Raw genomic sequence first — 23752 nt, forward strand, 5'->3', positions numbered from 1 at the left:
ATTAATACCTAGAATAATAATTCAGTAATTATAAGTATCCCTCCTAAGATCTCATTTGTTGGCATGAAAATTCAGTTGAAATAACTAAATGATTTGGTTACAGTTGTCGCATGCAGTAAACAAAAAAATGTTTATATTTAGAAAAATTATAAATATTCTAAGTGGACAGTAAATTTTTAATGTTTTCACATTTGCTGTGCTACAGTAGCCTTTACGTTGTATGACCTATCTTTGAAGCATAAATTGAGTACCTGTCAGGCCTTGAGTTACAAATGTGACCAAGACAGAAGCTCATCCCTGGTCTTCACTGTGCTTACTCACAGTATGGTAGAATAACACCAAAATGTTAATGGTAACAATCTATTACAATTCAGCGTGACAAGTGCTGGAAAGACTCTAATTATAAATAAGGGAGAACAGATTCTGGAAAATAGGACATCACTGTTTACAGTAAATTTAGCTTCAAACGTTACTGCTTGATCTCAATTTCTCTACATATTTTAAAAATAGAATTCAGCATAATAATACAACCTATGCCCTTTTTCAGGCCCTGGAAAGTGAATTTGTTTCCTGCCAACTTCACCAGTGGATTGATCTCATTTTTGGCTATAAACAGCAAGGACCAGAGGCTGTTCGATCCCTCAATGTGTTCTATTACCTGACCTATGAAGGAGCTGTCAACCTGAATTCAATAACTGATCCTGTGCTGAGAGAGGTAATTATCTAACTGGGGCTAACAGGTGTCTTTAGACTAGAAGGTAGTAGATGTCATCTTCCTCCTACTTTCATTTGACTAAAGATGAAACTGAAACCAGGTGGATGAAGTATCTTAAGCAGGATAACCTTCCAGTTAGAGACTTAGTTGGGACTTGAACCCAGGACTTTCTTCTAAAAAAATGCTTGCTCAATAAAAAATGAGAGCTTCTTCAAGTTGAACCCATGAAGGGATAAATAACAATACTTATAATTTTTATAACTTTGAAGGCTACTCACTAATTTAAAGTATTAGGAAAATAATTTATTAAAGAAATAAGACTGTAAGCATAAATCTATTTAAATATTAATAAAACACATCCTATATAATAAAAGCCTAATATGCAAATAGACCAAATGGTGGAATAGGCCGTTGCTATGATGTGCACTGACCACCAAGGGGCAGACACTCAACACAGGAGTTGCCCCGTGGTGGTTAGTGTGCTCCCACAGGGGGAGCACCGCTCAGCCAGAAGCCAGGCTCACGGCTGGCAAGCGCAGCAGTGGTGGCGGGAGCCTCTCCTGCCTCCACTGCAGGCAGGCTGTAAGGAGCGAGGGGTCCCAGACTGTGAGAGGGATCAGGCCTAAGCTGGCAGGCGGACATCCCCCGAGGGTCCTGGACTGTGAGAGGGTGCAGGCCAGGCTGAGGGACTCCCCCACCCCCCAGAGTGTATGAATTTTGTGCACCGGGCCTATAGTATTTATATATAATACCTAAGTACCTGTATAGCCATAGAGAAGTTAATAGTAGGAATGAAGTCTAACATTCTCATACATTATCTTCATTCTTGAAAGTCTTACAGATGTCCCCTGTGTTTTTTCCCATTGACCCCCTCCACCCTGTACCCGCTCCTCCCAGTCCTTCACCACACTATTGTCAGTGTCCATGGGTTATGCATATATTGCATACAAGTTCTTTGGTTGATCTCTTCCCACCCATCCCTGCCTTCCCTCTGAGATTTGGCAGCCTATTCCATGCTGCTATGTCTCTGGATCTATTTTGTTCATTAGTTGATTTTGTTCATTAGATTCCACAGATGAGTGAAATCATGTGATACTTATCTTCTCTGATTGGCTTATTTCACTTAGAATAATCACTTTAAAGAGAACATTATGTGTAATAAGTATGGTTTGTCATTTTTCACCAGTACTCAATACATTCCTTTATAATTCTGTGTATGACCTGGTCATGTTGACAGTGCATAATAAGCACATATTTTAAAAAATATATATTTTTATTGCTATTAAAGAAAGGAAGTGGAAGAGATAGAGAGATAGGGACATCCATTGGCTGGCTCCTCTATGCCCCCTACTGAGGGATCAAGCCCACAACCTGGGCATGTGCCCTGACCTGGAATCAAATCCTGATCTCCTGGTTCATGGGCCGATGCTCAATTACTGAGCCACACTGGCCAGGCACTAAGCACATATTTAACTATATTTGCCAATAGGTATTATCACCTGGTTTATGTGCTGGGTAAAGGTTAGTACACAGACAAAAGCACCATGTACTAGATATACATATGTCTTAAAATGGACAGGTTTTGAATCGCTGTTTTCAGTTTATCTTAAAACTGGATCACATGAACTCTTACAGACACTTCAAGTTTTTCAGTTATTTGAAAATGTTCCTACATGTTTTATTTTATTTTATTAGAGCATAACATATAATGCACGTAGGGTTCTATGTATGATATTGAGATTAAAGCAAACATGCAAGTTGTGTTACCAAATAGAATGGAATTTTATTGTTAGAATACAACAGCATAGGCCCTTTACTTTCATTTTTATCGTTTTAACAATATTTGAATACTGCTACTTTGTTCTATAAGTGTCCATAATTCTTCATCAAATATACCACATTTTTATTTTTCATGTTCCCTTATAGTAATTATCCATAACTCTAATTGACTAAAATCATATATGTCTGATTTTATAATCTGTTTTACTTAACATACCAGCATATATCATTTTATGTTGCTATATAATCTGTATAGTTTTAATTTTGAAATTCCATAATATTCTATAGAGTTGCTTTGAAAATGTATTTAACACTATTTCTCCCAATATGGGATCCTTTTTTTTAAAAGACATGTCTATTGGTGTGTCCCAGATAATATAACTATCTCTTTCACCTCATTGAAGTTTTCTGGCAACTTTTGCATGATAAAGGCTGGTCCTAACCCTGTATCTGTGTGATGCTGGTAGTTACAATGTGAAACATTGAATTAGCTAGTTGTCTCCTCTCTAGAACAACCTGCATGATTGGCTCTTTCTTCCTCACACACACCAATGATCTACTAAAGGAATTTCCATATACTGTTTACATGTAATCTGAGAGAGCATGGTTCCAAAGAACTTCCTGTAGTGATGGAAATGTTCATTATTTCTACACTGTCCAATGTGGTAGCCACTAGTCATATGTGGAAACTAGAGGCCCGGTGCACGAAATTCGTGCACGGAGGGGGGTTGTCCCTCAGGCCAGCCTGCACCCTCTCTAATCTGGGACCCCTCGAGGGATGTCTGACTGCCCATTTAGGCCCAGTGGGACATCCCTCTCACAATTCAGGACTGTTGGCTCCCAACTGCTCGCCTGCCTGCCTTCCTGATTGCCCCTAACCGCTTCTGCCTGCCAGCCTGATCACCCCCTAACCACTCCGCTGCCAGCCTGATTGATGCCTTACTGCTCCCCTGCCAGCCTGTTTGCCCCCAACTTCCCTCCTCTGCCGGCCTGGTCACCCCTAACTGCCCTCCCCTGAAGGCTTGATCGCCTCCAACTGCCCTCCCTTGCATGCCTGGTCCCTCTCAACTGCCCTCCCTTGCTGGCCATCTTGTGGTGGCCATCTTGTGTCCACATGGGGGCAGGATCTTTGACCACATGGGGGCAGCCATATTGTGTGTTGGAGTGATGGTCAATCTGCATACTACTCTTTTATTAGATAGGATAGAGGCCTGGTGCATGGGTGGGGGCCAGCTGGTTTGCCCTGAAGGGTGTTCCAGATCAGGGTGGGGGTTCCCTTGGGGCGTGGGGCTGCCTGAGCAAGGGGCCTGTGGTGGTTTGCAGGCCAGCCACGCCCCCTGGCGACCCAAGCGGAGGCCCTGGTATCTGGAATTTATTTACCTTCTACAATTGAAACTTTGTAGCCTGGAGCAGAGCCAACCCTCCTGCTCACTCCGTGGCCGGCAGCCATTTCTGTTGGAGTTTATTATCCTTCTATAATTGAAACTTTGTAGCCTTAAGCGGAGGCCTGGGCCAGCCAGGGTGTGTGGAAAGCTTTGCTTCTTCCATTGCCGGGGGCAACCCCAGCCTCCCGCTCTTTCTAGCTCCGTGGCTGCCGCCATTTCTGTTTGGATTTGTTTACCTTCTATAATTGAAACTTTGTAGCCTTGAGTGGAGGCTTAAGCCGGCAAGGGCAGGCGGAAAGCTTGGCTTCCTCCGTTGCCTGGGAAACCCAAGCCTCCCTCTGCTCTCTGTGGCTGTAGCCACAGCTTGGTTGGGTTTAAACTAACATGATTTCAACTAATATTTTTTATTATAGTAAATAAATATAACACAAAATTTACCATTTTGTCCTTTTTTTAAAAATATATATGTTTCTATTGATTTTAAAGAGAGAGGGGATATAGAGATAGAAACATCAATGAGAGAGAGAAACATTGATCAGCTGCCTCCTGCAGGCTCCCTACTATGGATCAAGCCTGAAACCCAGGCATGTGCCCTGACCGGGAATCAAACCAGTGACCTCTTGATTCATGGGCCAACACTCAACCAATGAGCCACATCATCTGGGCCCATTTTATCCATTTTTGAGCGGCATTAAGTACAATCACATAGTTATGCAACCAGCACTACCATTCATCTCCAGAAGATTTCATCTTTCCAAACTGAAACTCTCTATGCTTTAAACAATAACCCCTTACTTCCCCTGCCCTCATCCCTTGACAATCACCATTCTTCTTTGTCTCCAGGAATTTGATTACTAGATACCTGTAGCAGTGGAATCATACAGTATTTGTATTTTTGTGACTGGCTTATTTCACTTAGTGTAATGTCCTCATGATTCATCCATGTTGTAGCATGTGTCAGAATTTCCTTGCTTTTTAAGGCTGACTAACATTCCATTGTATGAGAATACCACATTTTGTTTATCCATTATCTGCCATGGATGAACAAAAGGTTGTTTTTGCCTTTTGGCCTTTGTGAGTAATACTGCTATAAACATTGGTGAACAAGTATCTGCTTAAGTCCCTTTTTCAGTTCTTTTGGATATATACTCAGAAGTGGAATTGCTAGATTACATGGTAATTTTATGTTTAACTTTTTGAGGAACTGCCATAACAAATACGTTTTTTGTATTTATTTTTCATGATCAACATTTGCTAAAGACTATTTAAAACTTTTGCCTTAAGTTTATTTGACTCCCTTTTCTTTCCTACAACCTCAAGTAGTTAATATTATTAACAAATTAAACTTTGACTGCAGTTTTCCACTCATCACAACTTAATTTAGGTTTATATTTTACTAGAGGCCCAGTGCACAAAATTCATGCACTGGTAGAGTCCCTAGCGGCTGCCGGCCAGGTATTCCTTCCCTTCCCATGGCCGCCTGCTGCCACCACCAGCCAGGGTCTCCCTCCCTTCCCCCGGCTGGCCCTGCCCCCTGGTCGAACTCCCGGACAAACTCCCAGTGGAGGGGACAATTTGCATACTATGCTTTTATTATATAGGATGTTATATAAACATATATTTATATTAGATTTAGCATGCATTCTAATAATGTGGCTTGCTGTGTTCTAAGTATGGTAGATCTTTTTTAAAGAATATATCACTTCATTACTTAGTACTATTTATATAAATATATATGATTAATTCACAAAGCTTTTTTTTATGTAACTTGTCTAGCCAATTCTTTTTCTTTTTATTGAATTTATTATGGTGACATTGGTGAATAAAATGATATAGGTTTCAGGTGTACAATTCTAAAATACATCATCTGTATATTGTATTGTGTGTTCACCACCTTAAGTCAAGTCTCCTTCCATCACCATTTATCCTCCGTTACCTTCTTCTCCTCCACCCACCTCCCTTGCTCTCAGGCAATCACCATACTGTTGTGATTGCCTGAGAGCAAGGGAGGTGGGTGGAGGAGAAGAAGGTAACGGAGCGGTTCTCAACCTGTGGGTCGCGACCCACAGGTTGAGAACCGCTAGCAGGGTCGCCTAAGATGATCGGAAAACACAGATATTTACATTACGATTCATAACAGTAGCAAAATTACAGTTATGAAGTAGCAACGAAATTAATTTTATGGTTGGGGGTCACCACAACATGAGGAATTGTATTCAAGGGTCGCGGCATTAGGAAGGTTGATAACCACTGCCCTAGAGGATTATATGAGGTATAGCGCATGGTAGGTGCCTAGTGGTCCCTATACCATCATAAGGACTCAGCAAGTGTTAGTTCCTTCCCTTGTGTTGTTCACTGTTAAATCCCTGGGCTAGGAAACACAACTATAACAAGAATAGGAATTGCTGATTACATCACAGAAAGAATCATAAAATGTTAACACCAGAGAAGTTATTAGAGACCGTTTCCTAGAGGACCCATGCAGAGTTCACTGTGAAGTGAACCAAGGAGAAACAAAACAAGAATAGGTCATTAATTCATTCCTTTTTAAACAACCTTTCACTAAACCCAAATTATGTAATAAGGTTAAGGAATTGAAGGCCCTGCCCTCATCAGCTGGAGTTCACTGTGTAGTGGGGAAATATTTGTGGGTAAACAAGTATGATATGCTGTAATAAATTCAGTATAGGGTTAAGCACACTGTATGTATGTGCAAGGATAGAGGATTGGTACTAAACCCAGGCAGGAGAATCCAGGCATGTTTTCTGAGAAATGAGAGGCTGGGTCTGTAGATTGAAAGATGAATAAGAATATTGGGTAGAGTCATGAGCAAAGGATATGTACACATAGATGAAAGAGATTATAGCTGGAGAATGAAATGAACCGAAAGTGATAAGATGATAGAGATAGATAGGAGCCAGACCACCAAGGAACTTAAATGTCACAAAAAGTATTTTTACCTGTACTATAAGGCAGTGGATTGAAGGTCGGTTACACCACCACATGTATGGTTTTTTAGAACATGTCTAGAAGATTGAACAGATAAGAACTGAAAAGTACCTATTGGGTTATTCTCAGAATCCTTGGTGACCTTAGAGAAAGTAACTTAGACAGTACAGGGCTGTGCTGTGAATGGTTTCTGAGCAAGTAAACACGGTGGGAAAGGAAATAATTGAAGGGAGAATTTTTAATAGCTTTATTGAGATTTAGCTCACATTTGACACAATTTGCCCATTTAAAGTGTCCAATATAATAGTTTTTTGTATATTCACAGTTTTACAAGCATCACCACAATCTAATTTTTGTCACCCCAATAAGAAACCCCATACCCATGAGCAGCCACTCTAAGGGAGAGCTTTGTTTTTGTTTTTTGGGTTTTTTTTTGTTTGTTTGTTTTTTTTAGTATATAGATTTGCATTTATTTATTATACTAAAAGTTTCCTGTCCCCCTCCTTCCTTTCTGGATATTGGGAGAGAGGTCTGACCCTTTCCTTTCAAATGATCCCCCCCCTCCCCCATGGGGAAAGGTAAAATCTAAACTAAAATTTTTTACAAGTACTTCAAGAGGTTTTTTTTTTTTTAAATGGCTAGATATTTGACCATGTTTCTGTGTTTATTGAAAAGATCCAAAAAGAGGAAAGATGTCAAGCATACAGGAAAGAAAGCTCGTAATAGACTACCAAACTTTGTGAGAAAGAGGACAGGAACAAAATCCAGAACACAGATAAGCCCTGGACAGCAGGGAACAGTAGTGCCTTGTCTGAGAGTAAAGAGGTTAGCCTGGGACCTGTATGAGAAAGTGTGCATGAATTGGGTGGAAAGGCCCGAAGATTTGAGATAATACTTATGGACATGCCTAACATAGTGATGGGTGTTTAACAAATTCCCAATAATAAATAAATAAATATTTCCTTTCCACTTGGTTTCTCCTGTGTTCTCAACAGCAAGAGAGTAGGTGTAGGAACAAGCTTAATAGAGAAGGAGTGTGTGTGTGTGTGCAAAGTATATATGCAGGGAGAGAGAGAGAGAGAGAGCAAGAGGATTTTGCCAGGAAATATGGTGGAATATGTAAAAAAGGATTGAATGTGGAAGGGTGATTGATGATATTGTTAGAGGGATACTACTGAAATGGAGGATCTAGGCTAATTTGGATGAATAAGGAAGGGGCTGATGAATTGGGACAGTTTATTCTTTTATTCATTATTCATTCACTTACTCAACAAATACTCATTTTGTTCAAGGTGCTGAAAATACAGAGATAAACAAGAAAATCAGACAAAGTCCCTTCTTTCAGGGAGCTCACTTTCTAATGGGGTACACAGAAAATCAACAGTAAAGACTAATTTTATTTAGTAATAAGTGATAGGAAGAAAATAAGACTGGGTGAGGGGATTCAGAATGCCTGGGGGTAGTAGGCACTGTTTCAGAGGTTGCTTACAGATGGCCTCTTCCCTCATACACACTGTTTCCTTCTAAACCTTGATAGTGGAGCAAAGCTATACACAGAGACCCAGGGAGGCAGGTCCCACTACTCTCACCCTGGTCAACCACATGCCTGCACAGCCTCCAAGTCAAGTCTTGTCACAGGCCTCCTGCCAATTGTAAAACTCCCACTATTGCCATCTCCTAATTTACTTCCACCCCCATCTTCAGGCTACACCATCTTTTCTTCCGAATCTCGTTCCTCTGAGATGCTTTAACATCTTCAATATTAGTAGATTTGTGCATATACTTGACTTATATTAAACACTAGAGGCCCGGTGCACAACATTCATGCACTGGGGCGGCCCTCAGCCTGGCCTGCGCCCTCTCACAGTTCAGGAGCCCTTGGGATGTCTGCCTGCTGCGGAGGCGGGAGAGGCTCCCACCACCGCCTCTGCGTTTGCCAGCCATGAGCCCGGCTCTGGCTGAGTGGCGCTCCCCCTGTGGGAGCACACTGACCACCAGGGGGCAGCTCCTGCGTTGAACGTCTGCCCCTTGGTGGTCAGTGTGCGTCATAGTGACCAGCCGTTCGGCCATTCGGTCTATTTGCATATGAGCCTTTAATTATATAGGATTATTTCTGCAAAACCACAATAATGGTTCCAGCATAGATTTGTACCTTTCTAGTATTAAAGCAGACTAGACTAGACTTACTTCTGTTCAGTAGCTATTATATTGCATATTTCTGGTGACTGTTCTTTTAATGTTAATTTGGGAACTTAGATCTTCACACAGTCATGCCCAGAAGCAAGTTGTCTACGTACAAGTCATGCCTTCCCCTTCTACTTGAGAAACTTTTATTCTACAGTGAATGGTTAATGCATATGGTATAATAAGTGATCATAAAAATAATCTCTCTATAAAAAAGGCACTAAACGAAAGAAATAATAACCGTAAGAGGACAAAGAGTAATCAGAGAAACAGCCTGCAGCACATTAAACTTTTATGTTGTTTTTAATTTTTAGAAAACAGCTGGGTTATCAATATACAACATTGTCTGCATTTGCATAGATCACACAGCTGAAATAATTATTTTTCAAGCAAATACGCTAATGTTTTCAAATATCTGTGACCTCCAACTAAAGGATATATTCTTATCTTTAGCTGTTTATCTAAAAATCCTCTTTACTCTCCTTTATTTCTGTCTCTTTTTTTCCCTTTTTTCTCTTCCTTTACCTTTTTTTAAATCTGCTGTTTGCCTAGCATAGCATTCTTTTTGCATTTTAAAAAATTGAGGTATAATTGACATATGTTATATTAGTTTCAGGTGTATAACATAAGGATTTAATATTTGTATGTATTGCAAAAATGGTTACCATAATAAGTCTAGTTAACATCCATCATCATAGACAGTTACATAATTTTTCTTGTGATGAGTACATATATTCTTTTATAGACAAGTTACAAAAATAATTAAAGTTTGTTATTTTCTGATTAATTACACAGAATTTGGTTTGACTCATTCACTTATCTTCCTTCATACTTATCAAATGTATTAAGATCTTATCAAGCCTAACACCATTTAAAAAAAAAACCTAAGAATTAGGGAAAGAAGAAATTCAGAAGGAGAGAAAAAATAGGATAATTGAATTCAAGGTGAGAAATGAGTAAGAATAAATATTTTTATTAAAGGAAAAAAACACATTCACAATGAAATAATGTAATGTAAGCATGTTCCTTAAATAATTCCTTTAATATATTTAGAATATAGTATATATTTATAGGCATGATTTCTAGAACATTTTTATATTCTTAACTTATCCAGAATGCACCTACCAATTCTCATATAAATGATATTTGCTATATTCAAAAGTTGAGAGCTCAGTTATCTAGCCCTTAGTTTAAAACAGTTCATTGATGGAGTTTTACTAGGTCAGAAAGAAATTTTTAAAAATTGTATATATTGTGACGTGCTCTGAGTGAGACTGCCAAAGTGATAGTTTAAAGTAAATCAGATCATGTCACTCCTCTATTTAAACCTTCCTATTTCATCTTAAAAATAGAACAAAATCCTACTCAATCCATATGATCTGGCCTTGCCTATGTCTCTGATCTCATGCCATGCTATTCTCTTCCTCATTCATGTGCTCTGTCCACTGACCTTCTTTCTGTTCCTAGTCAGGTGAAGGTCATCACTGACTTAGCACCTTTTTAGGACAGCCGTTCTCTCTGACTGTCCCCAATTTTCACATGCTGGCTCTTTGTCACGTATGCCTCCACTTAAAGGTCATGTCTTCAGTGCGGATTGTCTCCATAACTCCAATCTACTTATTTTTTTGTTATTAATTTTAACTGAATTTATAGCTAAAGTGTGGTATGGATGATACTCTTTGAAATCTGTTGAGACTTGACTCGCATTGGGAATAGGCAATTTTTATAATATGTGTACTTGAAAAACAATGGTTCTACCATTTTTAGTAGAGGCCATTTTACAGTAAGATGGTGAACAAAGAGAAGTGAGGAGTATAATTAGAGAATATGATATTTTGTTATTAATATTAATTATTGTTCTGTGCTACACTTGACCTTAAACTAAAGAATTCCATGGTGCTCTTTTTTTTTTTTTTTTTTACTTCTTGTACTCTTTTAATCTTTTCCCTATTTCTGCCCTCAAGCCATCAGTTCTCACTTCTTGTTACTGTGTCAAGTATGTCTGTCTACTTTCCGGCACCCATCCACCTACTCTACAATTTATTGTGTCTTAGATGCAATAGTCAGAGAAACCAAGTAACCAGATTTGGTAGAACTAAATTAAAGGTAAAATAAATAGGTTTTGATTACTCTACCAGATAAAAAAACATAAACTACAGTAATCAAGACGTGTTTTAGTGAAGGAACTTAGAGGTTCAGTGGAGCAGAATAGAGCTTCCAGAAATAGACATTACATATGAGGGGATATCATAAAGGTGGTATTTTTAATCACTGGGAAAAGGTTTTTTTATTCGATGTGTGATGTAGGACATCTAGCTAATTGTCTAGAATATAAATTAATTCAGATCCCTATTTTACATCTTAAAGTGAAAGAAATTATAAGTGATATATATATTTATTTGGTATAAAGAACGTTATAAGTGTAAAAAAGTGAAACTATAACTTAGAAGATAATATAACTGAGTAGATTTATAAACTTGAAATAAAGGGTCCATTTTGTAAGGCTACTATCAAAATCAAAAGTCATTAAGAAAATGGATGTATTTGGCTACATAAAAACTGAAGTTTTTGAACATCCAGATATCAGGAACAGATACTCCACAAAAGATGAAATACAACCCACAAATGAAAAATAGTTTATCCTCACTAGTAATCAATGAAATTCAATTTAAAATTCAGCAGTATTTATTCATATGAAATTATGTAAGATTTAAAACATGAAAGTTCCTAATGTTGGTTTGAAAGCAGACGTTGTTATATATTTGATGAGGGTCAAAATAGGTTGAGTCTTCATAGTAGTCTGTATCACTTTTTAAAATATTCATGCACTTAGCACTTAACCAAAAGGAATAACTGAGCAAGTATGCAAAAAAAAAAAAAAAAAGCTCAATTATACAGTGTTTTAAAAACTAATACGTAGCCCTGGCCATTGTGGCTCACTTGGTTGGTCATCATCCCAATCAGTGAAAGGTTGCTGGTTTGATTCCCAGTCAGGGCACATGCCTAGCTTGCGGGGTTTGTTGTTTTTCTCTCTCCCTCTACCTTCCTCTTTTTCTAAAAATCAATAAAAAATATTTTAAAACCCCACATAAATGTCTAACAATAGAGAACTGATTTAATAAATACTGGTAAATCCATACAGTGGAGTGCTAGATATAGCACCAGAAATATTGCTCTATAGGTCTGCATGTATTGCCATGGAATTATATTTTGCCATAGTACAGTGAAAAACAGATTATGTTATGAAATACGAGACACAAATTTTACATGTGCGTATGGATATGGTCATGTAGCCAAAGATGGTCACTATCTTTGGTTAGTGAGACCATGGAATTGTTTCATTTGCTACTTTTCTGTTTAGCTTTAAAATCAAGGAGTAAAAGCCAACCCACAACTCTTTTTCTCTTTTGAGGGGAAAAGTCTCTGCTTAACAATCTGAACCTGTGATGCACGTTAACATGAGGATAAGGATTCTGACTGCTTTTGCTGTTTGGAGGTCTTTTTTATTATTTTCTGGTTTTTGGCCATGTTTGCTGTTGCTAGGATAGTGACTTTGTATAACGATCTTTATGTGAGTATCTCCAATCTCTTAATTTCCTATTTTACTCACTGAGTTATGATTTTTGTCATACTTTTTAGCTATTTGAGTTAATTTTTTCATTTTTCCTGTCATATTTGAAGATCAGTCAGATCACTTCTACTTTTAGGGAAAATATCTTAGATATGTCACATTAATTGTAGTTCTTGTCATTTTTTTCTAAAAGCAAGAAGGCTTTTGACCTAAGATTTGTGAATTCTGTATCTTGGGGTTACTACTTAGTGGTGTGTGTGTGTGTGTGTGTGTGTGTGTGTATGTGTGTGTGTCTGTGTGTAATTAAATCCTATCTAATAAAAGAGTAATATGCAAATTGACCATCACGCCAACACACAAGATGGCTGCCCCCATGTGGTCAAAGATGGATGCCCCCATGTGGACACAAGATGGCTGCCACAAGGTGGCCAGCAGGGGAGGGCAGTTGGGAGAGACCAGGCCTGCAAGGGAGGGCAGTTGGGGGTGATCAAGCCTGCAGGGGAGGGTAGTTAGGGGTGACCAGGCCTGCAGAGGAGGGAAGTTGGGGGTGACCAGGCCTGCAGAGGAGGGAAGTTGGGGGCGACCAGGCCTGCAGGGGAGAGCAGTTGGGGGGAACCAGGCTTGCAGGGGAGGGCAGTTAGGGCCAATCAAGCTGGCAGGGGAGCAGTTAGGCATCAATCAGGCTGGCAGGGGAGTGGTTAGGCATCAATCAGGCTGGCAGGCAGAAGCAGTTAGGGGCAATCAGGAAGGCAGGCAGGCGAGCAGTTGGGAGCCAGCAGTCCTGGATTGTGAGAGGGATGTCCCTCGAGGGGTCTCAGATTGGAGAGGGTGCAGGCTGGACTGAGGGACACACACACACCCTGCACGAATTTCATGTACCGGGCCTCTAGTAGTTATATAAAGGTCTTTAAGAACTCATTTATCAAAGTAATACATGTTAACTGTATAAAATTCAAATAATATGAAAGTATAAAGTAAAAGTGGAAAGGTCTCACCCCCAATTTGGACTTTGTTAACTAATGCCTGAGTCATATGCTGACATCAGCTATGACAGTTCCTGCATCATGTGGTTTGATAGGTACCGAAGAAGCCTCTGCCACAGAATACATCGCATTTGCTAATGCTTAAAATTCTATCATCAGAGATCATTTATTTGCTTACAAATCTTGTGTGTGTGTTTTTAAAGAACGCTTTCCAATCATGCAGCTGTCTGTGCACAGGATTTGGTAATAGGTTTTGACAAAAGGGAAAGTAGAGGCAGAACGTGGGGTCTGAGCAGCCATTGTGTAAGGGGTCCACGAGCAGAGCCTGGGGTGAGTCGGGGTGCAAGGGGGGGGGGTGGCGGTTCAAAGGCTGCTGACACACTGCAGATAGGTGTTGCTCAGGAGCAACATTAATATAAACAATATTGTCTATGGTGTTTCATCGTGTCCCTCGCCGTAAGTCCTGCCTACATTTCCTCTGGAAATGTCATTTTCTCTCTTACTTTTCAAACAAATACAATGTTTATATGAGTTCAGAAATTAAAGACATTAATTTCCTTTGTAAAATGGAACTCAGCTCTTTTTACATAGATGGGTAGGGAAGAGGGGCAGGAGAGCCATGATGTTGCTCCATTTAAAGGATTATATGCGATGGGTCTCAACATGGAAGTCAGACCTGAAATTTCTCTCTGAGTTGTGTTTAGTGTCAGGGGCTGGTTTTCTCTCTTCTAAATTTATCCTTCCAAATGCTGTTTGAGCAACACATAATCACTCTGAGAAGGTCTGTTTTCCAAAAGCAGCAGCAGCAGTGTTTAAGTTTACATGACCTCAGCTTCATGACAGCAGTAGCAAATCAGATATCTTATCCAAGGAAAAGCATTTTTGGCTTAGAATTCAATCACTCTCATGGTGGGAGTCAACAGCTTATTTCAGCTCTAACGCTGCTGCAGGAGACTGGCTGCAGTGAATCTTTCAGAAAGCATAAACACAATTGGTATTTATAGCGTTGTTAACATTTGTTAAATAGTTGGGGGAATGGTCTGCCAGCCCAGTTCAAGCAGGTGGGGCAGGAGTCTTTTTTGGTGACTACAGGGAGATTTAAGAGAAGGACAATAGGACAACATGATTGTGATGGTTATGGCAACAGAGTAAATTAGAAGTATTGAATGCAGTAAGGTAAGGTTTTATGCAGCCACAATTCAGTGTTACAGACATAATGCTGCAGCATCTCTGGCCAGAAGTGTGTTACCCAGATGGCATATTTGACACAGTGCAGGGCAGGAACTGTACAATGAAAAGCCAAATAAACTGTAAGGATTAGTCAAGTTTTAATTGAAAACCTACATAAAAAATACCTTGAAATTATGCCAGACTTTTTTGTGTATCAAAACCACAATAATCAACATTTCCCTTAGTGAACCAAATGGACATCAGAGTTGTCAGTAAAGCTAATCTATGTTTTTTGCTAGTTTTGTGCCTATTGCAGACTTCTTTGTTAAATAGTTCTGGCTGAATTGCGCATCCAAGGACGTAGCAGCAAAGTATTGATATTTTTGTGATTTTATTTCACTATTAACAATCCAAGGAGCAATTCTGTTATGCTGATGATTTCTGTCATGAACCTCTGCTTCCTTTAGGCACCATATTTTATTTTATTTTACTTTATTTTATTTTATTGAGATTATATTACATTTATAATGGTTTCAGTGATAATTATTTTTAACCCTTTGCACTCGCTTGCTTTTTTCTCGATTCCTTTATTCTAATGCTAACTGTGTCGAGTCACACTCGACATCCGAGTGCAAAAGGTTAAAACTCTTAATTACATGTATTGGGGTGACATTAGTTAATAGGATTATATAGAATTCAAGTGTATGATTTTATGTTACATCATTTTATTTTTATTCATTTATTTTTTTATGTTTTTATTGATTTCAGAGAGGAAGAGAGAGGGAGATAGAGAAACATCAGTGATGAGAGAGAATCACTGATCGGCTACCTCTTGCACTAGTAATAGAGCCCACAACCCAGGCATGTGCCCTGAAAGGGAATCAAACTCATGAACTCCCAGCCCATAGGTTGATGCTCAACCACTCAGCCACGCTGGTTGGGCTTTGATACATCATTTTAAATCAAGAGTGAGAAAAGTAGTTTCAAATCAAGTGATTGAATTTTGTTCTCTAAATTTTAAACTAAATACAAGCCAATAGAAAGGTTAAGGTGAAGAAAATATTTCATAGACTGGAAAAATCTACATAAGATTGTATGTATGACAGTTTTCTAAATGTTCAGAATAACAACTTTGTTTTCTTTTATTTCTACCAAAGAATATATTTCCTCTTAGAGTATAATCACTGCTTTTACTTTTCATTATCAGTGCAAAGCAGCAACTGACATTCTATTAGTATTTGTGAAACATTTGAGTCAAGTGAAAAATTTTTAAATGTTAAGTATTATTAAACTACTAGAGGCCCGGTGCACAAAATTCGTGCACAGGGTGGGGTCCCCTCAGCCCAGCCTGCACCCTCTCCAATCCTGGACCCCTCGGGGGATGTCCGACTGCCAGTTTAGGCCCGATCCCTGAGATTGGGCCTAAATTGGCAGTTGGACATCCTTCTCACAATCCTGGACCGCTGGCTCCTAATCGCTCACCTGCCTGCTGGCCTGGTTGCCCCTAACTGCTCCCCCCTCATCGGCCTGGTTGCCCCCAACTGCACCCCCCCCACCGTTGGCCTGCTCGCCCCTAACTGCCCCCCAACCCCCACTGGCCTGGTCGCCTCTTTCTACCTCCTCTCTGCTGGCCTGGTCACCCCCAACTGCCTCCCCCTGCTGGCCTCATTACCCCTCACAGCTCCCCCGCTGGCCTGGTCGTGCCACGCAGCCTGCTGTTCGGTCATTTGGTTGTCCCTCACTAACCCCCCTGCCAGCCTGGTCACCCCACACAGCCTTCTGTTCAGTCGTTTGGTCGTCCCTCACTAAACCCCCTGCTGGCTTGATCATAGGCAGCCATCTTGTGAGGGTGTGAGGGTCAATTTGCATATTACCTCTTTATTATATAGGATGTAATAACAGTAAATTTGTTCTTACCTCTTTCTGTTCCTGCCAGTACTGTGTAATTGAAGTAAGTGTGTGTGTGTGTGTGTGTGTGTGTGTGTGTGTGTGTTGCATTTCACATTTTAAGTTATTTGAAGTCAATCTGACTTCTCACTGTATGAACCTCATTTCAGTGTTTTCCTGTAGTGGATGCTTACAAATACTATTGAGAAAATAGACTAAATGATACTTACCAAATGAATGACCAAATGACTGCTTCTTTCTATGACATAGTTTAACCATATTTTTCTGGTTTTACGAAACAATTTAAACTGTTAAATGCAGAAAATTAATTCCCCTGATTTTTCTTTAAGAACTTTCCACTGTGTTTCACTGTGTTTGCCTCTTAACATTGGAAAGTCCTTTGAAGCGGCATTCCACTTATTTTTCTAGGCAGGCGGCTTTATCTACTCATTTCCAGTAGCTGGAGATGGAGGTGTTTTGAATGAGCACATCAATGTTCTAGACAGAGATACTGTTTGAAATTATCCATGAGCACAGTGCCGCTGAACATTATTGAGTGACATTTGTTTCTGTTGGTTATGTCTGCTCTGACTAGCTGGTTTATTTCAGATTGGCAGCTGGGATTATGCTGCAGTGGATGGACAGCTACAAGAAGTGGAGATTGTAGTGAGGTTGGGCGAGGCTTCGATTTAATGTGCCTGGAATGTATAGGCTCAGTTAAAGGCACTAATGGGAAATCCATGAATATTTTCAAAACTTAAAATTAGTTAGTTTTACCCTAGTAACTTCCATAATACTATTGAGTAGATGTGTAAGTAAAAATACCCCTTTCCCACCCTAATTTTCTTTCTCTTGAATTCTTACCATTGCATTCTTATTTTTTTAATGTTTTACAATATTTAGCAAGCTACTCTTTCTCTTTGCTCTTTATATACTCAATACCATCATGACATTTTTATGTCTCCAGATACCTGTTGCATTGTAAAAAGCATATACTTATAATATGTATACACCTTTCTAAATATTTAATTTATACTAAATGATGGTAAACTGTTGCTAAAACTAATGGCTCCTTGAAATCTGATAGAAATAAATTAGGAAATGAACTAAAAATAAAATTAACTTTATAGCAAGGTCTGCTGATTTCATTGTTACAACCAATTTATCAACTAGAGTTGTTCCTAGATGCTTAAAAAGTTCTTCTGGCTACACTATGAATGGGAAAATTGAACTTCATAAAACTCTATCCGATGTTGACAGATTTTTCTTTATATTATTATTTTTTTTAGTTTTAGAATTTTTTTCAAAATAAAAAGGTTTTGTTATTCTTTATTTTTTGGCTTCTCACACTTGCTTTCTGTGAGAAGCCAAACCTCACCAGGAATAACAGCTGATAATAGTTTGGTGCATTCTCTTCCAGATTTTATATGTGTGTGTCCATGTATGTATAAAGATTTCTTGGTAAAGAGTGTTTCTAGTTTCTCTTTTTTAATTTTATGTGAACTCACATAACACACGTAAGTATATGTCTGTTTATATTTTTAAATTTAAGTTTTTACCTAACTGAGATCACATCCTATATTCTTTCATAATTAGGAATTTTCCTTTTGTCAGTATATTGCAGACTACTTTCCATGTTAGGTATATTCAACTCAACTCAACTGACTACATAGTATTTCATTATCACAGGTTAAGTAGCTTTTCCCTAATTTTTACTGTTATAGGATGCTATAATACTTTTAAATATTTTTTGCATTCATCTAATTCTTTCCTTATGAGAATTTATAGAATTGGAATCAGTAGCTCAATCTTTATTTGAAAACATAAAAACCAAATTATTGTTTTTCTCTATGTCTAATTTCTCAAAATTAAAGAAAAAGTCTTTCAAGTCTGAATTTACATAGATTTCTCTTTAATTTAACTTATTTCTTCACCATAGCCCTTTTCTCTATGGATTATTTTGTATATTTTGCTGATTAAATATCGTCTGGTCTATATTTTGAACATTCATCTGGTTGAGTTTTAAATATTTCATATGCTATGATAGCCATGACATTTTTTTTGGATAGGCTATTTCCTTTGTTTTAAAAGTTTGAATTTTATATATTTTTTTATTTCTAGGGCACTTTGAATATTTACATTTCAATATTAAATGATTCCTTTTTAAAAATTTGAATTAGGCTTTTATGTTATTTTTAAAAATTTTTGATGCCTTTAATGCTCTGACTACTAAAAGGTAACTTTGTATTTCTTTCATAGGTTAAGTGTTAGTCTGCACCAACTCCAACATAGAATTGACTAAGCAGTCATTTGAGTAGTGCACTTTTTAGATTTGCTGATACCAGAGCTAGATGTCATAGTGGCCCCAAAGGGCACTGCGCTGGTCACCTAGAACGTTGATCAGTAAACTTTGAGTGGAATATCCAACAGGCTGTTCTCCAGCTTAAGTTCAAATGTGGAAGGGCGAGAGGAATACTGGCATAAGTGAACATGATACGTAACACATATTAATGTGATGGAATCACTGGTGGTCTTAATGTGACTCTTAAAATATTGAAATTCGAGTTGACTGAAATCCAAATATGAAGTCTTGTTTGAATTTTTAAACATTTCTTGGTAAAGAGTTTCCCTAGAATCTTAAGACAGCTTTCTAGAATTTTCTTGGTAATGTAAAAAAATTTTAATATATTAATAAATGGCATGTTTTTTCTTAATATATTTATTAAAATTTCTCTATCTCAATTTTATAGTGCTTTTAGATGTAAATATATAGGGGAAAAATTCATTTTCAGAAATGTGTGCTTAAAAATGGCAGTGTGCATGTGTGTTTATTTTAACTGTGTCCATATGTTTGTAATTTCTTTCCCAAATCCATCTTAAAATAAAATTTTACCACTTTATTGTTGGTTACTAAGTGTTGTATTGAGTAAAATTGTTTCCTCCTTCAGATTAAAAAGACTAGTTCAGAGAGACTAAAATAGTCATTATTAAATTGAAGCCAAATACTTCATTGTCACTAAGCCAAGTCTGCTTTCCTTGACCTTTATTTTCTTTATCTTTCTTCCTTTCATTGAATCTAATGTGTGTATCTGTATTCTCTTTCAGATGTACTATCTCTTTCTCTATATATAGCCTTAAAATCATGCAAGTATGCAATAGTTGGCACAGAAAACAATAGAATACACAACCTGTTGAAAATCTTTTCATAATATTTCCATTTGGCAATCCATTAATAAATTCTCTAGGTAATATTTGAGATGCTGTTTATAAAATATAAATAATGTGGTTTTACTAGACTGTCTCGAGGTATTTGCATAGTCTTTTTTATTGCTATGTATTTCAACATCTGGAATGCTGCCTGCTGAATTCAGGTTTTATTATAGAAAGTAGTAACAGGCTATTTACAGAAATAATTGGGAATTGATGAATAAGAATGTTACATAATAAAGGAAGCTTTTTAGTAGAAATGTTTAATAGAATGTTTTATTCAATGGTGGACTGCTCTGTAATGGTGGTAGAAGTATATTTCTTATCTGCATCCCACTGAATTATGTTGACTTAGATGGCCATTCATTCATTAAGTGAATTGAGCATCTACTATACATCAAGCCCCCAGAAGCATAGAAATATGTGGCAGTCTCTGGTCTCGAGGAGATTTCCAGTGTAATTGATAAGACAGAAACGAAACCAGTATTTAGAATGTTAGATAAGTTGTTAGTATGCACATTGCTCCAAGAGCGACAGGGAGGGACAGCAACAGTTTGGATGAGAATGGGAAAGAGATTTCCCAAAGAATGAGAAAGGGGCAACCACACGGGGAATAGGAAAAGAAAACAATATATACAAATGCCGTATGACACATTACCTCTCACACTATAGAGTATGAGAGGACAGTGGCAGGGGATGAGACTGGGAACACAGAGAGGAGCTAAGTTCTGTTACTCATCTTAATTGAGTAGTTGGTAACATCTGTTAAATGCTTGCTTAACCCTAGCCAGCCACTGTGTTTAAAGTCTTTTATGTGTATGCTATAATAATATCAGACGCTTACTGATATCTTACAATGTGTAAAGAACTGTTGTCTTATGTTAACTAATTTAATCTTCACAACAACCCAATAAAATACCCACTATTATTATCACCATTTTTAGATGAGAAAATTGAGGCCTAGGAGGTTGAGTGACTTGCCCAAAGTCGCTCGGCTAATGTGTGAGAGCTAAGGTTTGAACTGAGGGGGTCTGATTCCAGTCTGCAGACTTAACCCTGTGCTGTGGTGCCACCCCAGGATAAGGAATTTGGATGGAAAGATTTTTACTAGAGAAGTTTCATAATCAAATTTCCAACTTTAAGTTTGAACATCTCCTTGCAAGTCTAGTTGTGTTTAACCCCCACCAAAGAAAGATGAGGCTACTGGCTAATGTTTATAACTTTTGGTCATTGTAGAATATTTGTTCTCGGTGTAGATTCGCAGTAGAGGTAAAAAAAATAAAATAAAATAAACTGTTTAAAGGCAGGAATACTCTCTTATTTTTCATATGGCCTAGACCAGTGGTCGGCAAACACATTAGTCAATAGAGCCAAATATCAACAGTACAATGATTGAAATTTCTTTTGAGAGTCAAATTTTTTAAACTTCTTCTAACGCCACTTCTTCAAAATAGACTTGCCCAGGCCATGGTATTTTGTGGAAGAGCCACACTCAAGGGGCCAAAGAGCCGCATGTGGCTCACGAGCCGCAGTTTGCCGACCACGGGCCTAGACCAGTGGTCGGCAAACTCATTAGTCAACAGAGCCAAATATCAACAGTACAACAATTGAAATTTCTTTTGAGAGCCGAAAACCGACTTCTGCGCATGGGCCACGAAGTTTTAATCACACTGTACATGCGCGCCCGCAAATGGTATTTTGTGGAAGAGCCACACTCAAGGGGCCAAAGAGCCGCATGTGGCTTGCAAGCCACAGTTTGCCGACCACTGGCCTAGACTGAGCTCCTTTAAGATGACTGAAGGCCAAATGTGTTAATAATTATTGAAGTTAACTAATGGGTACATTGGGATTCATCATCCTCTTCCATTGCAAATTTAAATGTTTAAAAGATAACACCTAGCATTAAAACTCTCTAGGCAAAGGGAAGTTCATTCAAAACAGTTTAGGCATTTGGTAGAGTTCATCTGGCTAACCTATTACCAATCCCACTTCCTAAACCTCACACCTGTGTGTTTTCTGTGATTTCTAAACCTCCCTTTGAAATTTTCTGTTGCTCTATGCAAAGGGCTAAAGCAAAAAGTGAAGAGAGAGAGATAGGCCAAGTTACTTGCTGGGCTTTTTTCAATCGCACATTTCCCCCAGGATTTCTGACTTGGCCTCACTGCTTTGGTGAGACACTGGAGTGTTGCCACGTCCCTCAGGTGTGTGAGCTGAAGAAATGAGAATCACCACCTTCAGTGACATCTTTCAGAGCTTCCCTGAAAGGCTCTTTTGGTCTCTTGGTAATAGTAGCTGTCAGCCTTTGCATAACACATTCCATCCTCCCCTGCACGCCTATTTTCCCCTCAAGAACTGTGCTCATCTCTCAAGCTCAATTTTATCCCAGTACGACCCTAGATGAGGCTGAGAGTCTGGGTGAACTTTCTATAGAGGAGACACTTGGTAAACTTTTTTGTTGTGTGAATACTAGGTGCAAGGTACTGTTCTACCTGCATGCCCAACTCTACAATATATGTTATTCTGACCCTTATGTCTAGTTGTAGAGACAGACTAGTAATCTATTAAAGGTTAACTTTACAAGGAAGCCCAAATCAAGTGTGTAATTGGCAGTGTGAACAAGCTATAAGATTGGGAAATGTTTATCAACAAGGCGAACAGGGTCTCCTAGAGATGGGTAGGTCTTAGAAAATTAAAGATGAGGGTGGCCATTCTAGGAAGGGCAGTGGTGTGAGAAATGATAGAAGGTAGGCATGGCTGGTTATATTTGTGGAAGAAAATGAGCCTCGCTAAAAGGAACACTGAAAGGGAGTTGGATGAAGAAATGAACATTGGAGAGGTAGGAAGACCTTCACTGCCTGGCATCAGGCCTTTATCTTTCAAGTGCTGGGGATCAAATAAAGACATTGATCAAGGGAATATTGCATAAAGGAGAACTGGGGCAAACTTGGTGTACACTGAAGGAGGAAACTAAATGGAGACCATTGCCATAGTCTCAATACCTGAAATTATAAGGAACATGGATTCAGAAAGGAGTGATGAATATGAGAAATTTTCTAAAAGAAGTGATTGGGTCTGGTGACTGATTATATATGAAAGAAAGAGGTAACATTTTTAAATGGCAGTGAGATTTTGAGCATTAAAAAATGAAAAGGAGTCTAACCCTTGACTGGGGAATGCTGGAATAACAGTAATTTTTCCAGATTTTAGATATGTTAATTTCAGGTGTGCTGAGACACACATGTGTATGCGTAGACGGGCATCAGGCAAAAGTGTTAAGTGGACTTGTCATAGAAATCAATGGTCCTCTGGTTTTAGATTTGGAAATCGTCCAAACAGAAGGTTTGAAGTTATGACAATAGAAAAGGTTTCCAGGACAGAAAGTTTAAATTGCAAAAATGGGAGCACTAAAAGAGAACTCGCAGTGATGAGTTCATTTATGGCTGAGAAAGAGTAGAAGTCAGCAAAAGACAGAGTAAACGTGGAATAAAGGGGAGCCAGGCTAGTGTAAGGGCATGGAAGCCCCAGAAAAAAAGAGTGTGGACTGGGGGTGATCAGCAGTGGAAACTGCTTCAGAGATCAAGGTGCATAAAAAATGGCAGGTGAGTCTTAGACGCAATGAGACGGATCTAGAATTATCATTTGATGATATAAAGTGTGACTAAATATTTGGGTTATAGCCATTGCCTTACAATCTTATTCCATACTTTTCACATTTGAAAAAGCTCTTTCTATTGTATTTTTATCACCAACAATTTAAAGGTTAGTCAAGAAATAAAGCATTTGTGTCTAAGAATTCTATAATCTTTTTAGTTGTCTTGAGGACTTGGAAAGAGAATTATTTTTTACCTATGTTGGATAATATAGCTTGTATTCTGTTATGGAGACAGAATAATGAGGCCTCTATATTACATGACCTGAAAAA

At 38.4% G+C, this 23752-nt stretch overlaps 1 protein-coding gene across 1 annotated transcript in view; it reads left to right on the plus strand.

The window, feature by feature from the left end:
* LRBA (LPS responsive beige-like anchor protein) overlaps positions 1-23752 on the plus strand; it is a 564845-nt gene that overhangs the window by 489940 nt on the left and 51153 nt on the right. The window contains exon 47 of the mRNA XM_054717692.1: positions 548-715. Coding sequence (XP_054573667.1) covers positions 548-715 — 168 coding nt within the window. The remainder of the gene's footprint in view (positions 1-547; positions 716-23752) is intronic.

Source organism: Eptesicus fuscus, chromosome 6, assembly GCF_027574615.1.
Source record: "Eptesicus fuscus isolate TK198812 chromosome 6, DD_ASM_mEF_20220401, whole genome shotgun sequence".
Classification (NCBI taxonomy): domain Eukaryota; kingdom Metazoa; phylum Chordata; class Mammalia; order Chiroptera; family Vespertilionidae; genus Eptesicus; species Eptesicus fuscus.